This window comes from Lissotriton helveticus, chromosome 5_2, assembly GCF_964261635.1.
Source record: "Lissotriton helveticus chromosome 5_2, aLisHel1.1, whole genome shotgun sequence".
In the NCBI taxonomy this organism is placed as follows: domain Eukaryota; kingdom Metazoa; phylum Chordata; class Amphibia; order Caudata; family Salamandridae; genus Lissotriton; species Lissotriton helveticus.
Window position 1 is genome coordinate 6148141 of NC_136066.1, and position 15090 is coordinate 6163230.

At 46.7% G+C, this 15090-nt stretch overlaps 1 protein-coding gene across 10 annotated transcripts in view; it reads left to right on the top strand.

The window, feature by feature from the left end:
• Window positions 1–15090, top strand: part of DNM1 (dynamin 1) — a 742836-nt gene that overhangs the window by 350347 nt on the left and 377399 nt on the right. For all 10 annotated transcript variants that reach the window (XM_078646632.1, XM_078646628.1, XM_078646630.1 and 7 more), the window contains exon 7: window positions 13697–13839. In XM_078646632.1, coding sequence (XP_078502758.1) covers window positions 13697–13839 — 143 coding nt within the window. The remainder of the gene's footprint in view (window positions 1–13696; window positions 13840–15090) is intronic.

The window sequence follows — 15090 nt, forward strand, 5'->3', positions numbered from 1 at the left end:
TACCTACCTGAGGACAAGAAGCAGGAGGCAAAGAAAATTATTTTTGAAGGAGAAAGGGCTGCATCAGAAATAATTGATATTTCTATGGATTTAGCCTCCTTGGGCTTTCGTCAACTTGCCGGAGCAGCAGTCCTTAAACGTCAGGGATGGTTGAAATCTACCACCTTTCGCCCTGAGGTCCAAACGAAGATTTTGGATATGATTTTTTATGGTGATATGTTGTTCGGGAAACATATAGCTGAGGCTTTGCAAGAGATCAAGAAGGATACTGATACTGCCAGAGCCCTTGGCACCTTACAATATCGCAAGACTCCTTTTCGGGGAGCTAGAGGCAGAGGGTCGTATTCCTTTTGTGGTGGCTATCAAAGATACCAAAATCATGGCAATCAAGGAAGATATAGTTAGCAACGGCAGCAGTCCTACAGAACCCCCCCAGCTGCCGCTTATAGACAGCAGAATAGAAGACGTCAACCTCAAGGCAGAGATTCTGCTAGAAAACAGTGATGACTTCTTAGCACCTGCAGCAGATCTGCCACACTTGGTTTACAGGATTCCGAATGTATCCCAGCATCTCCACAATTGGAAAAGATTAACCACAGACAAGAGGGTCTTGGATATATTGGCATACCCTGGAATTTGTCAGTTCCCCCCCCTCCTCATCCACCTTTAAAGAAACATCCTCCACATCTTGCTCTTCCCAAGAAGGAAGCAAAAACCATGCTCACAAAAGGAGCGATAGAAAGAGTCCCCCACTCTCAGGTGGGGAAAGGATTTTATTCCTGCTTTTTTCTAATAAAGAAAAAGTCAGGGGAATGGAGACCCATCCTAGATTTAAGAAAGCTGAACAAGTATCTTCAAAAGAAATCCTTTCACATGGTCACGCTTCAAGAAATTCTTCTGCTTCTGGACCATGCAGATTTTATTACCACATTGGATCTCTAGGATGCATACTTCCACATCCCCGTTCACCCCAAGCATTGTTTCACTGTGGCAGGTGCACATTTTCAATTTAAAGTCCTCCCCTTCGGCTTACGCTCAGCCCCGAGAGTCGTTATGAAATTCCTGACTCTGGTGGCAGCTCACCTCAGACTTCAAGGCTTACAATTATTCCCTTATCTGGACGATTGGCTAATAAAGGCACCTTCCTTTCGGCAGGCTTCTCGAGTAACGTCCACATGGCTACAGCTTTTTCAATCCCTGGGACTGTCCCTGAACATTCAAAAATTAGTTCTTTGTCATTCTCAAAGGATTCAATTTCTAGGGGCAGTGTTGGATACTACCTGAGACCCGAGACAAGGAGAAGCGGGGCTCAATGGTTAGAGCGGCAGACCCTGATGCAGAGGTCTGGCCCAGGACCAGGGTTCAATTCCCGCCTCGGCGGTTCTTGGACTCAATTTCCACAGACCTGATAATTCTCGCCTCGGTGCCTAGTCTAATCATGGGTCCCACTCTGTGACTCTGGGCAATAGCTTGCTTAATCTCCACAACGGCCCCAGCAGCGCTTGGATGCCTGGCTTCACCTTGGGGGTGCCCAGGAGTGGACATTTCACAGGAAAGCCAGGATGGGTTCCACAGCGGTATGAATACAGCGCTACGAGACCTCTGGGTAGAAGTGCGCTATATAAATACAAACACACACACATTTGTCCAAGGAAAGGCAAACACGTCTCATTTCTCTGGCATCAGATTTCCTAAAAAGAAGGTTCGCTTCTGTGAGAATCATCAAATCATTCCTGGGAATACTATCATCAGCAAATCTGTTAGTACCTCACACCCGTCTAAGTATGCAGCCGATTCAAGTGGAACTAGACAGTCAATGGCTGTAGATCTCGGGGTCGTTCGACGACCCAGTGGAAATAACTCCAGTTATGCGAGAAGCGCTGGTCTGGTGGCTGCGCTCCAAGAATGTCTCAATCAGGCTCACTTTCCTGCCTTCCGTGCCGGACTTCATCCTCACGACAGATGCCTCCCTAGAAGGGTGGGGTGCACACCTTCAAGATCTTTGCATAAGAGGAAGATGGTCTGCTGCTATGGCGAAAATGCATATCAATTTTCTGGAGCTTCGAGCCATTTTCCTAGCGTTGCAGTCCTTTCTCCCAAGGCTTCAAGGGTCAACTGTTCTTATCAGAACGGACAACACCACTTGTATGCATTACCTAAACAAGAAAGGAAGTACCCGTTCTCACATTCTGTCGCAAGAAGCTCAAAGCATTTGGGAATGGCTGCTTTCTCACAATATCACAATCAAGGTGGAGCATTTGCCGGGGATTCACAACACTTTAGCGGACACTCTGAGCAAGATCTCGAAGTCCTGTCACGAATGGGAGTTGGATCAAACAGTCGTGGAACATATATTTCGGATGTGGGGCAAACCAAATCTGGATCTCTTTGCCTCCAAGAACAATTGGAAGTGCCCATTCTTTGCCAGTTGGGAACCGAAGAAGGGCTTGTGGGGCAATGCCTTCATGATGAGATGGACAGGGATCTTTGCATACACATTTCCCCCCTTTCCGTTGATCCCAAAACTTCCACGCAAGCTCAAGATGGAACCATGTTAAATGATTCTCATTGCTCCACGGTGGCTGCGTCAACATTGGCTCACGGAGCTTCTCCTACTGTCCAAACGCAGACCATACCGCCTTCCTGCAGTTCCGACCTTGTTATCAATGAGCAAGTGCCAGATTCTTCATCCTCGTCCAGTCCCATTGCATCTTCATGCATGGTTTCTGGATTCACAGAATTCAAGGAGATAGATCTACCGGCTGATTGCAGAGATATTCTTGCTAGGGCAGGAGCTCCTTCTACATTAAAGACGTATGCTTTGAAATGGAAACGATTCTGTTCTTGGTGCAGTGACAAGAATATTCATCCTAAGTTGTTCTCCAGAGAAAGTTCTGCCATATCTTCTATCATTATCTAAGTCTGGTCTTATGTTCGCATCGGTTAAGTTGCATCTAGCGGCCATCTCTACCTACAGACGGTCTGCAGGAGCTGCATCCCTTTGCTCTAATCGATTGATCAATCAATTTCTAAAGGGGCTTTTTAGAACTTTTCCACCCGTCAGACCTCCTCCTCCAGAATGGAGGCTTAATCTAGTGTTACAGCAGCTCATGAAACATCCATTTGAGCCTGTTCATAAAGCGGACCTTAAGTACCTCTCCTGGAAGACGGCACTTTTAGTGGCACTCACCTCTGCTCGGAGAGTCAGTGAAATCCAGGCTTTCACTATCAAACAACCTTATTTGAAAATCGCCAATGATTATGTCCACCTCAGAACTAATCCAATGTTTATTCCGAAGGTTCCCTCTACATTCTATCTTAATGAGCCTGTTATACTGCGTTCTTTCTTTCCAAATCCGTCTTCCTCTGCTGAGACATCTTTGCATACCTTGGATGTTAAAAGGTGTCTTAAATTCTACATTTCACGTACTGTGTCAATCAGAAAATCTGATCAATTATTTATTTCCTATGGTGGTCAAAAGCCAGGAACAGCTGTGACAAAATCCGCTTTCGCAAGGTGGATTGTATCTACAACCCAATTCTGCCAAAGCGGGACATCCTCTATATATGAAACCCAAGGCTCACTCTCCAAAGGCAGTGTCCTCATCTACTGCTCTGTTTGCTGGAGTACCTTTGGAGAAGATTTGCCATGCTGCAACTTGGAAGAGTGTGCACACCTCACACTGCATTACTGTCTTGATCTGGCGACAGAGGCTGAATTAGCAGTGGGTCAAGCAGCGTTGCAAAACCTTTTTAAATAAGGTAAGCCACTGTAAGGAGGTGATTATATCATTACATGTTGACATATATATGGTGTATTGTTGCTTTCTGGTTTTTCAAACTGTGTTTTCAGATATACAGATATATATATATATATCATATATATTTATTTTGATTCATATGTATATGATGCTTTCCCTTATTAGGGTTAGAATGTTGTATTGCATTGCTGTATTGGGCTTAGGGGGTATCTATTGTTTTTTCTTATGATACCCACCATCCACTATACAAATGAGGATTATTTACTGCTAACTATTCTAATTCAGGCATGTGAATCATTGAAAGACACCCCAATACTGGATAAGAAAACGAGTTACTTACCTGTAACTTCAGTCATCCAGTATTGGTATCTTTCATTGATTCACATGCGATCCACCCTCCTCCCCGGAGAGGCTTACCTTATCATTATGGCATACTTACTGTCAATTGTGCTACGAAAATCTGAGGGTCTGCCTCTCAGTGGAGGGTTCTAAGAGGGTGCTGCAGCCTCATTTGCTGTGTTCCGAGTTTGGTTCTTTTGCAAAAGGACTAAGATAGGCTAATGTAGTGGCTTTGCTGTCCATAGTAGCCTATTGTATAATGTTTTTTATGACTATTATGTATATGTTTTATTATACCATGAAACTCTCACATCATCGGCGGGGATGGTTCTAAGCATGTGAATCTATGAAAGATACCAATACTGGATAACTGAAGTTACAGGTAAGTAACTTATTTTTCATTTAAAATCTTTATTCGATCTATTAAAAAAAAAAGGTAAGTAACTTGCTTTCTTCCCTGCTGCAGCGGCAGGCAATGTCCTCATGTCGCTGCTTCCGCTGCCATAGAGAGGGAACACGTTAGCCAGGAAAGTAATACCATGTGGTCTTCCATTTTATGGTGACCCGATTGGCATTACTTTTGCGTCTTAGAAACAGACACCCAGATTGGGATTTTGTTTCTGAGAAACAGAATATCAGTGGGTCTGATGCATAGTGAGCTTTCTCACAGCATGTAGGGGTCATTGATTAATCCTCAGACTAGATACTGCAGTTGACTCGCTTGATGGTTTTGGACGGAAACAATATGTGCGAGAAGATCCACCTTCCAGTGGCTGGGACCTCCGATCCATAGACCTGGCAGCCCTCTAATATCGGACAAACCCTTTGGGTGTCAGTACACTTTGGAAGAGTACAGAGTTAAAAATCCTACCTTTCATAGATTGACCAGCCTCCATGGTAAACCAAGCATATCTGGCAGCCTCTTCAGATTCTTTCAAGCCAGATATAGTGCTGGTTCTGCTTGGAAAAATGTAAAATTGGTGTCAGTGGTGGAGTTTCAACCATTTACCATCTACCCATTTTCAGCCAAACAAGGGATATTCCAGAAAGTGTGTTAAATATTTGAAAGGCATCAATGTTGGCGAGCCAGAGGTGCAGCTGAGTACATGTTCTAAAGAAAAGATGATTGTGTTTCCCCAAATTGAAAGAGGATTCCCATGAGGCAATGTCTTGAGAAATTACAAACTTTGTTTAGTGTATAAAAAGGAACTCATGACATAACCCTTTGGAGCTTAACTGGAGTACAGCGGACCCGACCAAGACCCTGCAGATTACAAATAACTAATTATCATCCTCTGTGACTCCAGGGTGCTTAGACTGAGGTTACAAGATTCCAGGGTGTCTCCAGAAGGTCTGCAGGCTATATCAAATCTTGCAAGCCACAGCTCAACCCTGACGGCCTCTAGTGTAACCCAGAATGGACAGAGCGTGACCCAGTTAAGGTGTGTGCATTTGTTTATGGGTGCAGCTCTGGGTATTTGTATGAGTTACAGTTTAGAGATGGTAGTGTCTGCTTCTCCTAAATCAGTCAGTTTTTGTCAGAGAGTGGAGTAAGTAGAATGTTTCACAGCTCCGAATGTGCAGTTTACTCCAGTATTGGAACTTTCATAGATTCACATGCCTGAATCATTCCCCGTCGTCGAGACGGGAGTCTCTGGTACATAAAAAAGCAAAGTTTAGTAGTATAGTAAACTGAAAAGAGGCCTAGGCCCATTTCCCTTTTGCAACCCATAGCCTTTGTTATGTAAAAAAAGGCCCAAACTTTTCCCTGAACCAATCAGAGCTCCTCACCCTCTAGAACACTCCTGAGAGAACCTTCTGCCCCTCAGATTTTCCACCGCACGTTGTGCTAGGGAGTCTCCTTTGAGCTCTGCTCAAACTCTTTACTTCAACAGTATTTTAACTAAGATTTAAGGTCTCTCATCTTCTAATTTTTTCTTATTGGAGTTCCTTATTCATCTACCATGTCTGAAAAGGAGAAAAAGGGATTCTTTAGAGCTTGTTACACCTGCTCTAAGAAGAGGCTTTATACAGATGACCCTCACAAAGATTGCATATACTGCCTCTATCCAGACCATAAGGCAGAAGATTGTAAGGTATGTCGAACCTTTTCAAATAAAACCTTGAAGGATCGTGAGGGAAGGCTGCTGATTTGGCTCCAGAAGGTGAAAGCCAGGAAAGAAATCCTCTCAAGTGAGAGTGAGGAGGAGTCTGTATCGTCTAAGATATCTCAAAAGAGAGGTAGATCTCCTCAGACACATTCCTCAGGAGAAAGACCTGAGAAGGCCCCAAAAAAGACCACCACATGGTCTTCAGGGCGCAGTCCCTCAAAATGTCCGTCAGTTAAAGCTAAGGGGAAGAAGGGTTCTGCTTCTGAGGTAAAGCAAGTGAAATCTGCCTCACAGCCACCAAAATTGCCTCATAAAGTCAAGATTACCATCAAGAGACCTTCCTCTGCGCCTTCTGAGGAGAACGGTAGTGTTTCAGCGCTGTCGATGGGACCATCGACGAAAAAGATGTCATCATCGACGACAAAAACATCGATGTCATCGACGAAAAAAGGAGTAAAAGCTGGTGAAAAGGCAGCGTCGACGATTTCACCGTCGACGGCGATATCGTCGACGGTGAGGGCGTCGACGAGTGTTACTGTATCTACATCGTCGACGGCAGCGTCGACGAGGACGACGACTGGAGCGTCGACGAGGAAAGCGTCGACAGTAACTACAACATCGACGGTGGCGTCGACGACGATGACTTGGTCGTCGACGACGGCGACAGGAATCTCGTCGACGGGATCGTCGACGACGGAAAAGACACCAGAAAAAAGATGGTACCCTGGAAAAAGCCTATAACACCAGAGGTTACTTCGCCGAGCAAGGTATCTCCATTGGTTCCATCTCACCTGCTGGAAGAGGAAGATTCGGAGGAGGAAGAAGACGAGGGTCCTTATGGTTTTGCGAGTAGCCCTTCGCAATTGCAAGTCAAGTTCCAGGAGGTGGATTCTGAGGAAGAATATGGGGGTTTTCAAGAGCATCCCCAGGAACAGCACCAGTATCACCAACAGCAACGTGAGGATATGACAAGTGTACCATCCTCTTTGTTGAAAGACCTCCAGGGCATGTTGGAGGATTATAGAAGAAGATACCCAGCAACTCCAGCCACTCAGCAAGTTCCAGAGGTTACTCTGCATCCACGGTCTGTACCAGGGACACCGGTTCTTAGGAGAGAGGTTTTGCCGGAGCCTACTGCTAAGTCTCCACCACCACCGTCACAACACGATACCTCGGATGAGGATGGAGAAATTGCAGAAGCAAGTACAGAATGGAATGACTATCTCATCCCATCACCTTCAACTCCTGCGCCGAGGCCAGTAGATTCTCCACCGGAAGACATTGGTGGTTTTCATAATTTGATGGAGAGAGCCACTAAGAGATTTGCACTCACCATGACTGAGGATAAAGCGGAATGCTTTTTATACGACTTCAAGGACTCGTATCGCAAATCTGTGCGATCCTTGCCTATAGTGAGTCATATTTGGGAGGAAGGATTAAAAGTCATGGAGCCGCCAGCTACGGTGACACCGGTTCTGGCCAGACTAGACAAAAAGTATAAGGCGCCTATAGATGCTCCAGCTTGCCTTATGGGTCATCCCAAACCGGATTCTGTAATTACTAAGGCGGCACAGCAGAAGTCCAGAAACCCATCTGCTCCAATCACGACACCTCCGGGCAGAGAGGGTAGAAGACTGGATAATACAGGAAAACGTTTTTCCTTAATGTCGGCTCTGCTGGTGAAAGCCGCTAATGCCCTCGCTATCCTGGGAAGGTATGACAGGCAAATGTGGTGTGACCTGTCTCCATACATTGACCAGGTGCCGGAACCGGAGAAGCAGGAGGCCAAGAAGATTCTCCTGGAAGGGGAGAGGACTTCGGCTGAAGTCATAGATTGCGCTATGGATATAGCGACGACGGCTTTTAGATCCTTCGGAGGAGCAGCAGTCCTGCGCAGGCAAGGATGGCTACGAGCAACAGCTTTTAGGCCGGAGGTGCAAAACAAGATTCTAGACCTCCCTTTCAATGGAGAAGATCTATTTGGGAAGCATATTGATGATACTCTGCAGAGTATCAAGAAGGATACCGATACTGCAAAGGCTTTGGGGACACTGCAGTACAGAAAAACCCCTTTTCGTGGCTCCAGAGGCAGAGGGCAGTCCTCGTATAGAGGAGGATATCAACAAGGGAGCTATTCCTCTTATTCTGCTTATCGCAGCCTTACCAGCAACAGTACAATCAGCGTCAATCATGAGGATATACGAAATCAGCTCTAAGAGGAAGGGGTGGCCGTCAGGGGAAGGACAACAACCGACGGCAATGACAACCTCCATCTTCCGGCTATGTCAGGTGCTCCCATGGGTGGAAAGATTGCTCACCATCTTCAAAATTGGCGGAAAATAACAGACCGATGGGTCCTAAAAATTGTTCAATTCGCTCACACCCTAGAATTTCTTCAGACGCCCCCTTGTACGCCACCGATGCATCTGAGAGCCAACCATCTCCATCAACTCCGGCAGGAGATTCGGACAATGCTCCGAAAGGGAGCAATAGAACCGGTACCGAATGCCCCGGAAAACAAGGGGTTTTACTCCCGTTTTTTTCTTGTCAAGAAAAACAAGCTCCAATGGCGCCCCATTCTGGATCTCAGATCCTTAAACACCTATCTCAAGAAGCAATCTTTCAGGATGGTGTCTCTACAGGACATCCTTCCGTTATTGAACCCAGGAGATCATATGACTACATTAGACCTGCAAGACGCGTATTTCCACGTGCCGATCCATCCCGCACACAGACAGTACCTTCGGTTCTTAGTAGCCGGAAGACATTACCAATTCAGGGTACTGCCATTCGGCTTAAAGTCAGCGCCAAGAGTGTTCACAAAATGCCTGGCTCCAGTGGCGGCTGTATTAAGAAGGCAAAAACATCAAATATTTCCTTACCTCGATGACTGGTTAGTCAAAGCACCATCGAAAGTACAAGCCAGAGCGTCAACACAGGCCTGCATAGAAATATTCGCCAAACTGAGATTGACTCTTCACGAAGGAAAGTCAAACCTCCAACCAACAAGAGTGATCACATTTCTGGGGGCAATACTAGACACGGACTGCAACAAGGCGTTTCCCTCCGAAGAAAGGCAACTGAGGATTGTGTCCCTCTTCCAAGACTTTGTAAAAAGAAAGTCTCTTTCAGTCCGCAGGTACAAAACCTTGCTGGGCATGATGTCATCTTGCATTCCCCTTGTACCTCACTGCAGGTTAAGGATGCGCCCATGGCAGGAGCAAATCGATCTTCAGTGGCGTCAAGCGGAGGGATTTTTTGACGACACAATACGAGTGACACCAGTGATGGTACAGGCAGCGGAATGGTGGACACAAAAAGGAAATGTATCTCAGGGTCTGACTTTTCTTGCAAGAGCGGCTCCATTAGTGGTGACGACAGATGTGTCCCTAGAAGGATGGGGAGCTTTCCTTCAGGACCTTCAGGTCAGCGGTCGTTGGAAGGGGCACGAGCAGCGATTGCACATAAATCTGCTGGAGCTCAGGGCGATCCGCTTGGCATTACAAGCCTTCCTACCACGAATACGAGGTTCGCCAGTGTTGGTAAGAACAGACAACACTACGGCGATGCACTATTTAAACAAGCAATGGGGAACAAGATCTCTCTCCCTTTCTCAGGAGGCCCAGGAGATATGGGAATGGGCTCTTCAACAAGGAGTATCATTGTCAGCAGAACACCTCCCGGGGGATCAAACCGTCAAGGCGGATACTCTCAGCAGGCTCAAATCGTCCTGCCACGAATGGGAGCTGGACCAGGGGATCCTGGACAGCATCTTTCAAAGGTGGGGAACACCGGTAGTGGACCTCTTCGCCACGAGAGAGAGCAGGAAATGCCAGTACTTCGCAAGCTGGCTTCCCCAGAAGGGATCTTGAGTGAATGCGTTTTCCATGGCATGGTCCGGAGTCTTTGCCTACGGTTTTCCTCCAATTCCTCTTCTTCCCCCCGCGTGCTGGTGAAGATCAAGAAAGAGCCATGCAGGCTGATCCTAGTAGCCCCGTGGTGGCCCAGACAACACTGGTTCACGGAACTCCTGCTGCTGTCGGAGACCGTCCAGTTCGGCTACGACCAATTCCATTGCTTCTGACAATGTCCAGGGGTCAGGTGCTCCATCCGGACCCGAAATCCTTGCGATTAGCAGCCTTTCTCCTGAACACTGTGAGTTTAGTCATCTAAATATCTCACACGAATGTAGAAGAATCCTGTCCAAAGCTAGAGCAGACAGTACCAACAAAACCTACAGGATGAAATGGAAGAGGTTTTGTCTGTGGTGTAAGAGACATAACATTCACCCTCTTACTGCTGCACCTCATTATTTATTTATTTATTTATTTCAAAGGTTTTATATAGCGCTGCTGGACCCTGGAGTATCAGAGCGCTTTACAACAGAGTTAGACACAATAAGATAAAATAGCAATATATGCAGAATTAGCAAAGGGATACAGTATTGCAATAAGTATATGATAAGGGGGGAGTGAGAGACAGATAAAAATTAAAAATAGACGAAACAATTAACAGGGGAGGTAATGTTGGATTCAGACAAGGTGGGGGTACAAGAGTAGAAAGAGTGGATGCTAGGTACCCCAATATTTGTTGTGGAGAAGTAGTTTGAGTTCTTTTTTGAAAAGAGAGAAAGAGGGGTTGCAGCGAAGGTCTTTGGGGAGTGAGTTCCAAATGGTAGGAGCATTACCAGAGAATGCACGGGATGAGATGCACTCATCATATTATACCTTACATTCTGCTATTAGCAAAATCAGGATTGGCGCTCGCTTCCATCAAGGTGCATTTGGCTACATTATCCCGCTATAGGAGGTCTTCGTCAGGACCGTCCTTATGGTCATCAAGGATCATCAAACAATTTATGAAAGGACTATTCAGGGTCTTTTCTCCAGTAAAGCCTCCACCACCACTATGGAATCTTAATATAGTACTGTCACAATTGATGAAACCACCGTTTGATCCGATACACAGGGCGGGCCTTAAGTTCTTGTCTTGGAAATTGGCTCTTCTCATTGCTCTGACATCAGCGAGAAGAGTAGGATAACTACAAGCGCTCACAATTCAGGAGCCTTTCCTACAGTTTCAGGAAGACAGAATGATTCTTAGGACTAACCCAAAATTCATTCCTAAGGTGCCAACTCATCTGAATGAGCCGTCAGGCCATCTGAATGGCCTGCGGGGGACGGTGCTCAAATGGTTTTCTTCCTTCCTGGCCGGCCGCCGGCAAACGATCTGGACATCATCGGACACCGCTGTAATGCCGCCTTTGGGAGTCGGGGTCCCTCAGGGCTCTATTTTGAGCCCGACCCTTTTTAATATCTATATGACCCCTTTGGCGGCGGTGGCGGAGTCTTTTGGTGCCCGGATCGTGTCGTATGCCGACGACACTCAGCTCCTCTTCTCATGTGAGAGGGGGGCTGACTTTGACGGGGAGAGTATCCAGAATTGCCTTGGGGCTGTGTTTGCATGGTTCCAACTGCACAGCCTCAAGTGCAATTCCGATAAATCGGAGGTTCTCTTCTTCGGGTGCGATTCGGAGCCTAGCTGGCAGGCCTGGTGGCCCATCGACATGTTCCCTCCGTCCGGCTCCTCTCCCATGGCTAAAAACCTGGGGGTCAAGATGGACAAGGGGCTGACGATGAAAGCCCAGATTCTGGGGGTAACTGGCACTTGTTTTGGCTTGCTAAAAATGTTGCGGAAGTTTCTGCCTCTCCTGTCCGAGGATCACAGGAGGCTGACGGTGCAGGCCCTGATAGGCTCCAGGCTTATGCCAACAGTCTGTACCTGGGCCTACCAGAGTATTTGCTGCAGAGGCTTCAAGTGGCACAGAACGCGGCGGCCAGGGCCATTTTTGGCCTAAGTAGACGTACCAGCGCCTCTGGGTTGTTGGTGAAACTACACTGGCTACCCATCCGCAAACGGATTGCCTTTAAGGCGCTGACCCTGGCCTATAAAGCTCTCCATGCGGTGGGAGCCAAACATCTTCGAAAGAGACTCACTTTCTACCACCCTACTCGCGCGTTGAGATCGGAATCTTTACTTCTCGCGGCTGTTCCGCGTGTGAAGAGGGCTCGCCTAGGTGGCCGCTCCTTCAGTCTTCTGGCCCCACAGATGTGGAATTCTTTACCGCTCCCCTTGCGGGGGGCGAACAGTCTTCTTGAATTTAGGAAAGGCCTCAAAACCTGGCTGTTCTCTCAATAGGTTTGCCAGTAGCCCTGTTTCTTTTGTGGACTTTTAAACTGTTTTTATCTGTGTTGTGTTATTTTGAAACCAGCTTCACCTTACCTAAAGCGCCGGGATTCTCTTTTTGAGTAACCGTTGCGCTATACTAAATAATAAATAACATAACATAACATAACGTTTCTTTCCTCATCCGTCAACAGCAGCGGAAAGAGTGTTACACTCACTCGACTTTCAAAGATATATGAAGTTGTACTTAAAAGAGACTAAGGCTTTTCGCAAGTCTTCTCAGTTATTCGTCGCCTTCAGCGCTCCCAGAAAAGGTTTCCCTTTATCTAAAAGGGGAATTGCCAGATGGATTTCCAGTGTAATTCTCTACTGTCATCAAGCTGCTGGAAAGCCTTTGAATGCACGAGTTCGTGCCCATTCCACGAGGGCGGTGGCCACATCCACTGCACTGTTTGGAGGAGTGCCAATCCAGGATATCTGCAGAGCAGCGACCTGGGCATCCACGCACACCTTCACCAGGCACTACTGCTCTGAGGCAGCCGCAGAATCGGATGCGGCGGTGGGAGAGGCGGTACTGCGGAATATCATCCAGTAACGGTGAGCCTTCTTTCCATCCCTCCATCCGTAATTTCTCTTGTTTTTGCAAAGTCACATTTTATAAATATGTATGACATTATGCTTGATTTTCAAATCGTATTACATGATTATGAAATGTATCAGAGAAATGTGCTTTGTTTTTTCACTGCTCGCTATTCTGATTCAGGCATGTGAATCTATGAAAGTTCCAATACTGGAGTAAGAAAACAAGTTACTTACCTGTAACTTTAGTTCTCCAGTATTGGAATCTTTCATAGATTCACATACGCCCACCCTCCTCCCCTGAGAGGCTCACCTCGGATTTAGCACAAGAAGTGTGTTATATGCACAAGTGCGCGAAAAATCTGAGGGGCAGAAGGTTCTCTCAGGAGTCTACTAGAGGGTGAGGAGCTCTGATTGGTTCAGGTAAAAGTTTAGGTCTTTTTTACATAACAAAGGCTATGGGTTGCAAAAGGGAAATGGGCCTAAGCCTCTTTTCAGTTTGCTATACTACTAAGCACTGCTTTTTTATATACCGGAGACTCCCGTCTCGACGACGGGGAATGATTCAGGCATGTGAATCTATGAAAGTTCCAATACTGGAGAACTAAAGTTACAGGTAAGTAACTTGTTTTCTTTTAGTACATCTTGTATGTTATTATATTCTGTATGGTTACTGAACTGTCCGCAAACCTTTTATTTGTTTGTATATTCCTTCTTCAGCAACTGACCAACCACATTCGGGACACCCTGCCCGGGCTGCGCAACAAATTGCAGAGCCAGCTCCTGTCCATTGAGAAGGAGGTGGATGAATACAAAAACTTTCGCCCCGACGACCCTTCACGCAAGACCAAAGCGCTGCTCCAGTAAGGACATGGTTAATCTTTGGTGCCTTCTCACCACTCCCTGCTGCCTCTCCTGGTGCATGACGCACCTTGATGACGTCTTTAGGTCAATGATTCTTCTCAATGTCCTCTCTGATGTCCCTCATGACCTCACCTTGACTTGTCTCCGCCTTCGATGCATCTCTCTGGCCTGTGGCACCTCTTCATAACATCTTACATGATGTACCTGTCTGATGTCTCTCCTGGTCATGTCTGTCCGTGCTGTCTCCTGGTGGAAGTGACTCTCTCAGGACACATAATTCCACTGCGCTCTCTAGTAGCCCAGACCTCCCAAGGCCTTCTTTTCTGACGTCCGGCAGTTCTCCCTTAACCTTTGTGTGACGTGCACTCTGGGCCCATGCCCCCCCCCCCGCTCTGTACTTTACAGCTCCACCTTACACTCAGGCTGCATGCTCTACTCACGCTTCACTCATGCTTTACTCACGCTTCACTCACGCTTCACTCGCGCTTTACTCACGCTTTACTCACGCTTCACTCATGCTTCACTCATGCTTCACTCACGCTTCACTCACGCTTCACTCATGCTTCACTCATGCTTCACTCATGCTTCACTCACGCTTCACTCACGCTTCACTCACGCTTCACTCATGCTTCACTCATGCTTTACTCATGCTTTACTCACGCTTTACTCACGCTTTACTCACGCTTCACTCACGCTTCACTCACGCTTCACTCACGCTTCACTCACGCTTTCCTCACGCTTCACTCACCATCATAGCACAGTAACCTCGCTGCCTGGACTGTAGTTAGTCTGCGTCCTCTTAAGTCATCACTCGTGCTCCCTGGTACCAGAACTCTTCAGTGGCCAGTTGTCCAGACCCCGAAGAGGTTGTATGAAAAGCCCTGTGTGACTTCTGGGTCTCAGCTGTGTGGAACATGAACCCAGAAACGGGTCACGTCAGGTATTGTTGTGAATGTTTATTCAACTTGGCTAAAATCGAAATGTCCATGATTAAATAATGCAATATACACAAAAAAGTCAGATTGCTCCAATATTGGATATTTCATAGTTTCAATTGCTGAATCATTCCCTGTTCCAGACAGGAGCCTGACAGCAGGTTATGATTTAAGCCTGCGAGTCAATGAAAGATACTCGCATTGGAGTACTGTAGGTGCAAGTATCAGGGTATTATCAAAGCTCAGACGTACGGTATATCTTGCTTATGTTCTAGCTATTTGGAGAATGCACGTTCACTAGCGATTTCTTGGCAT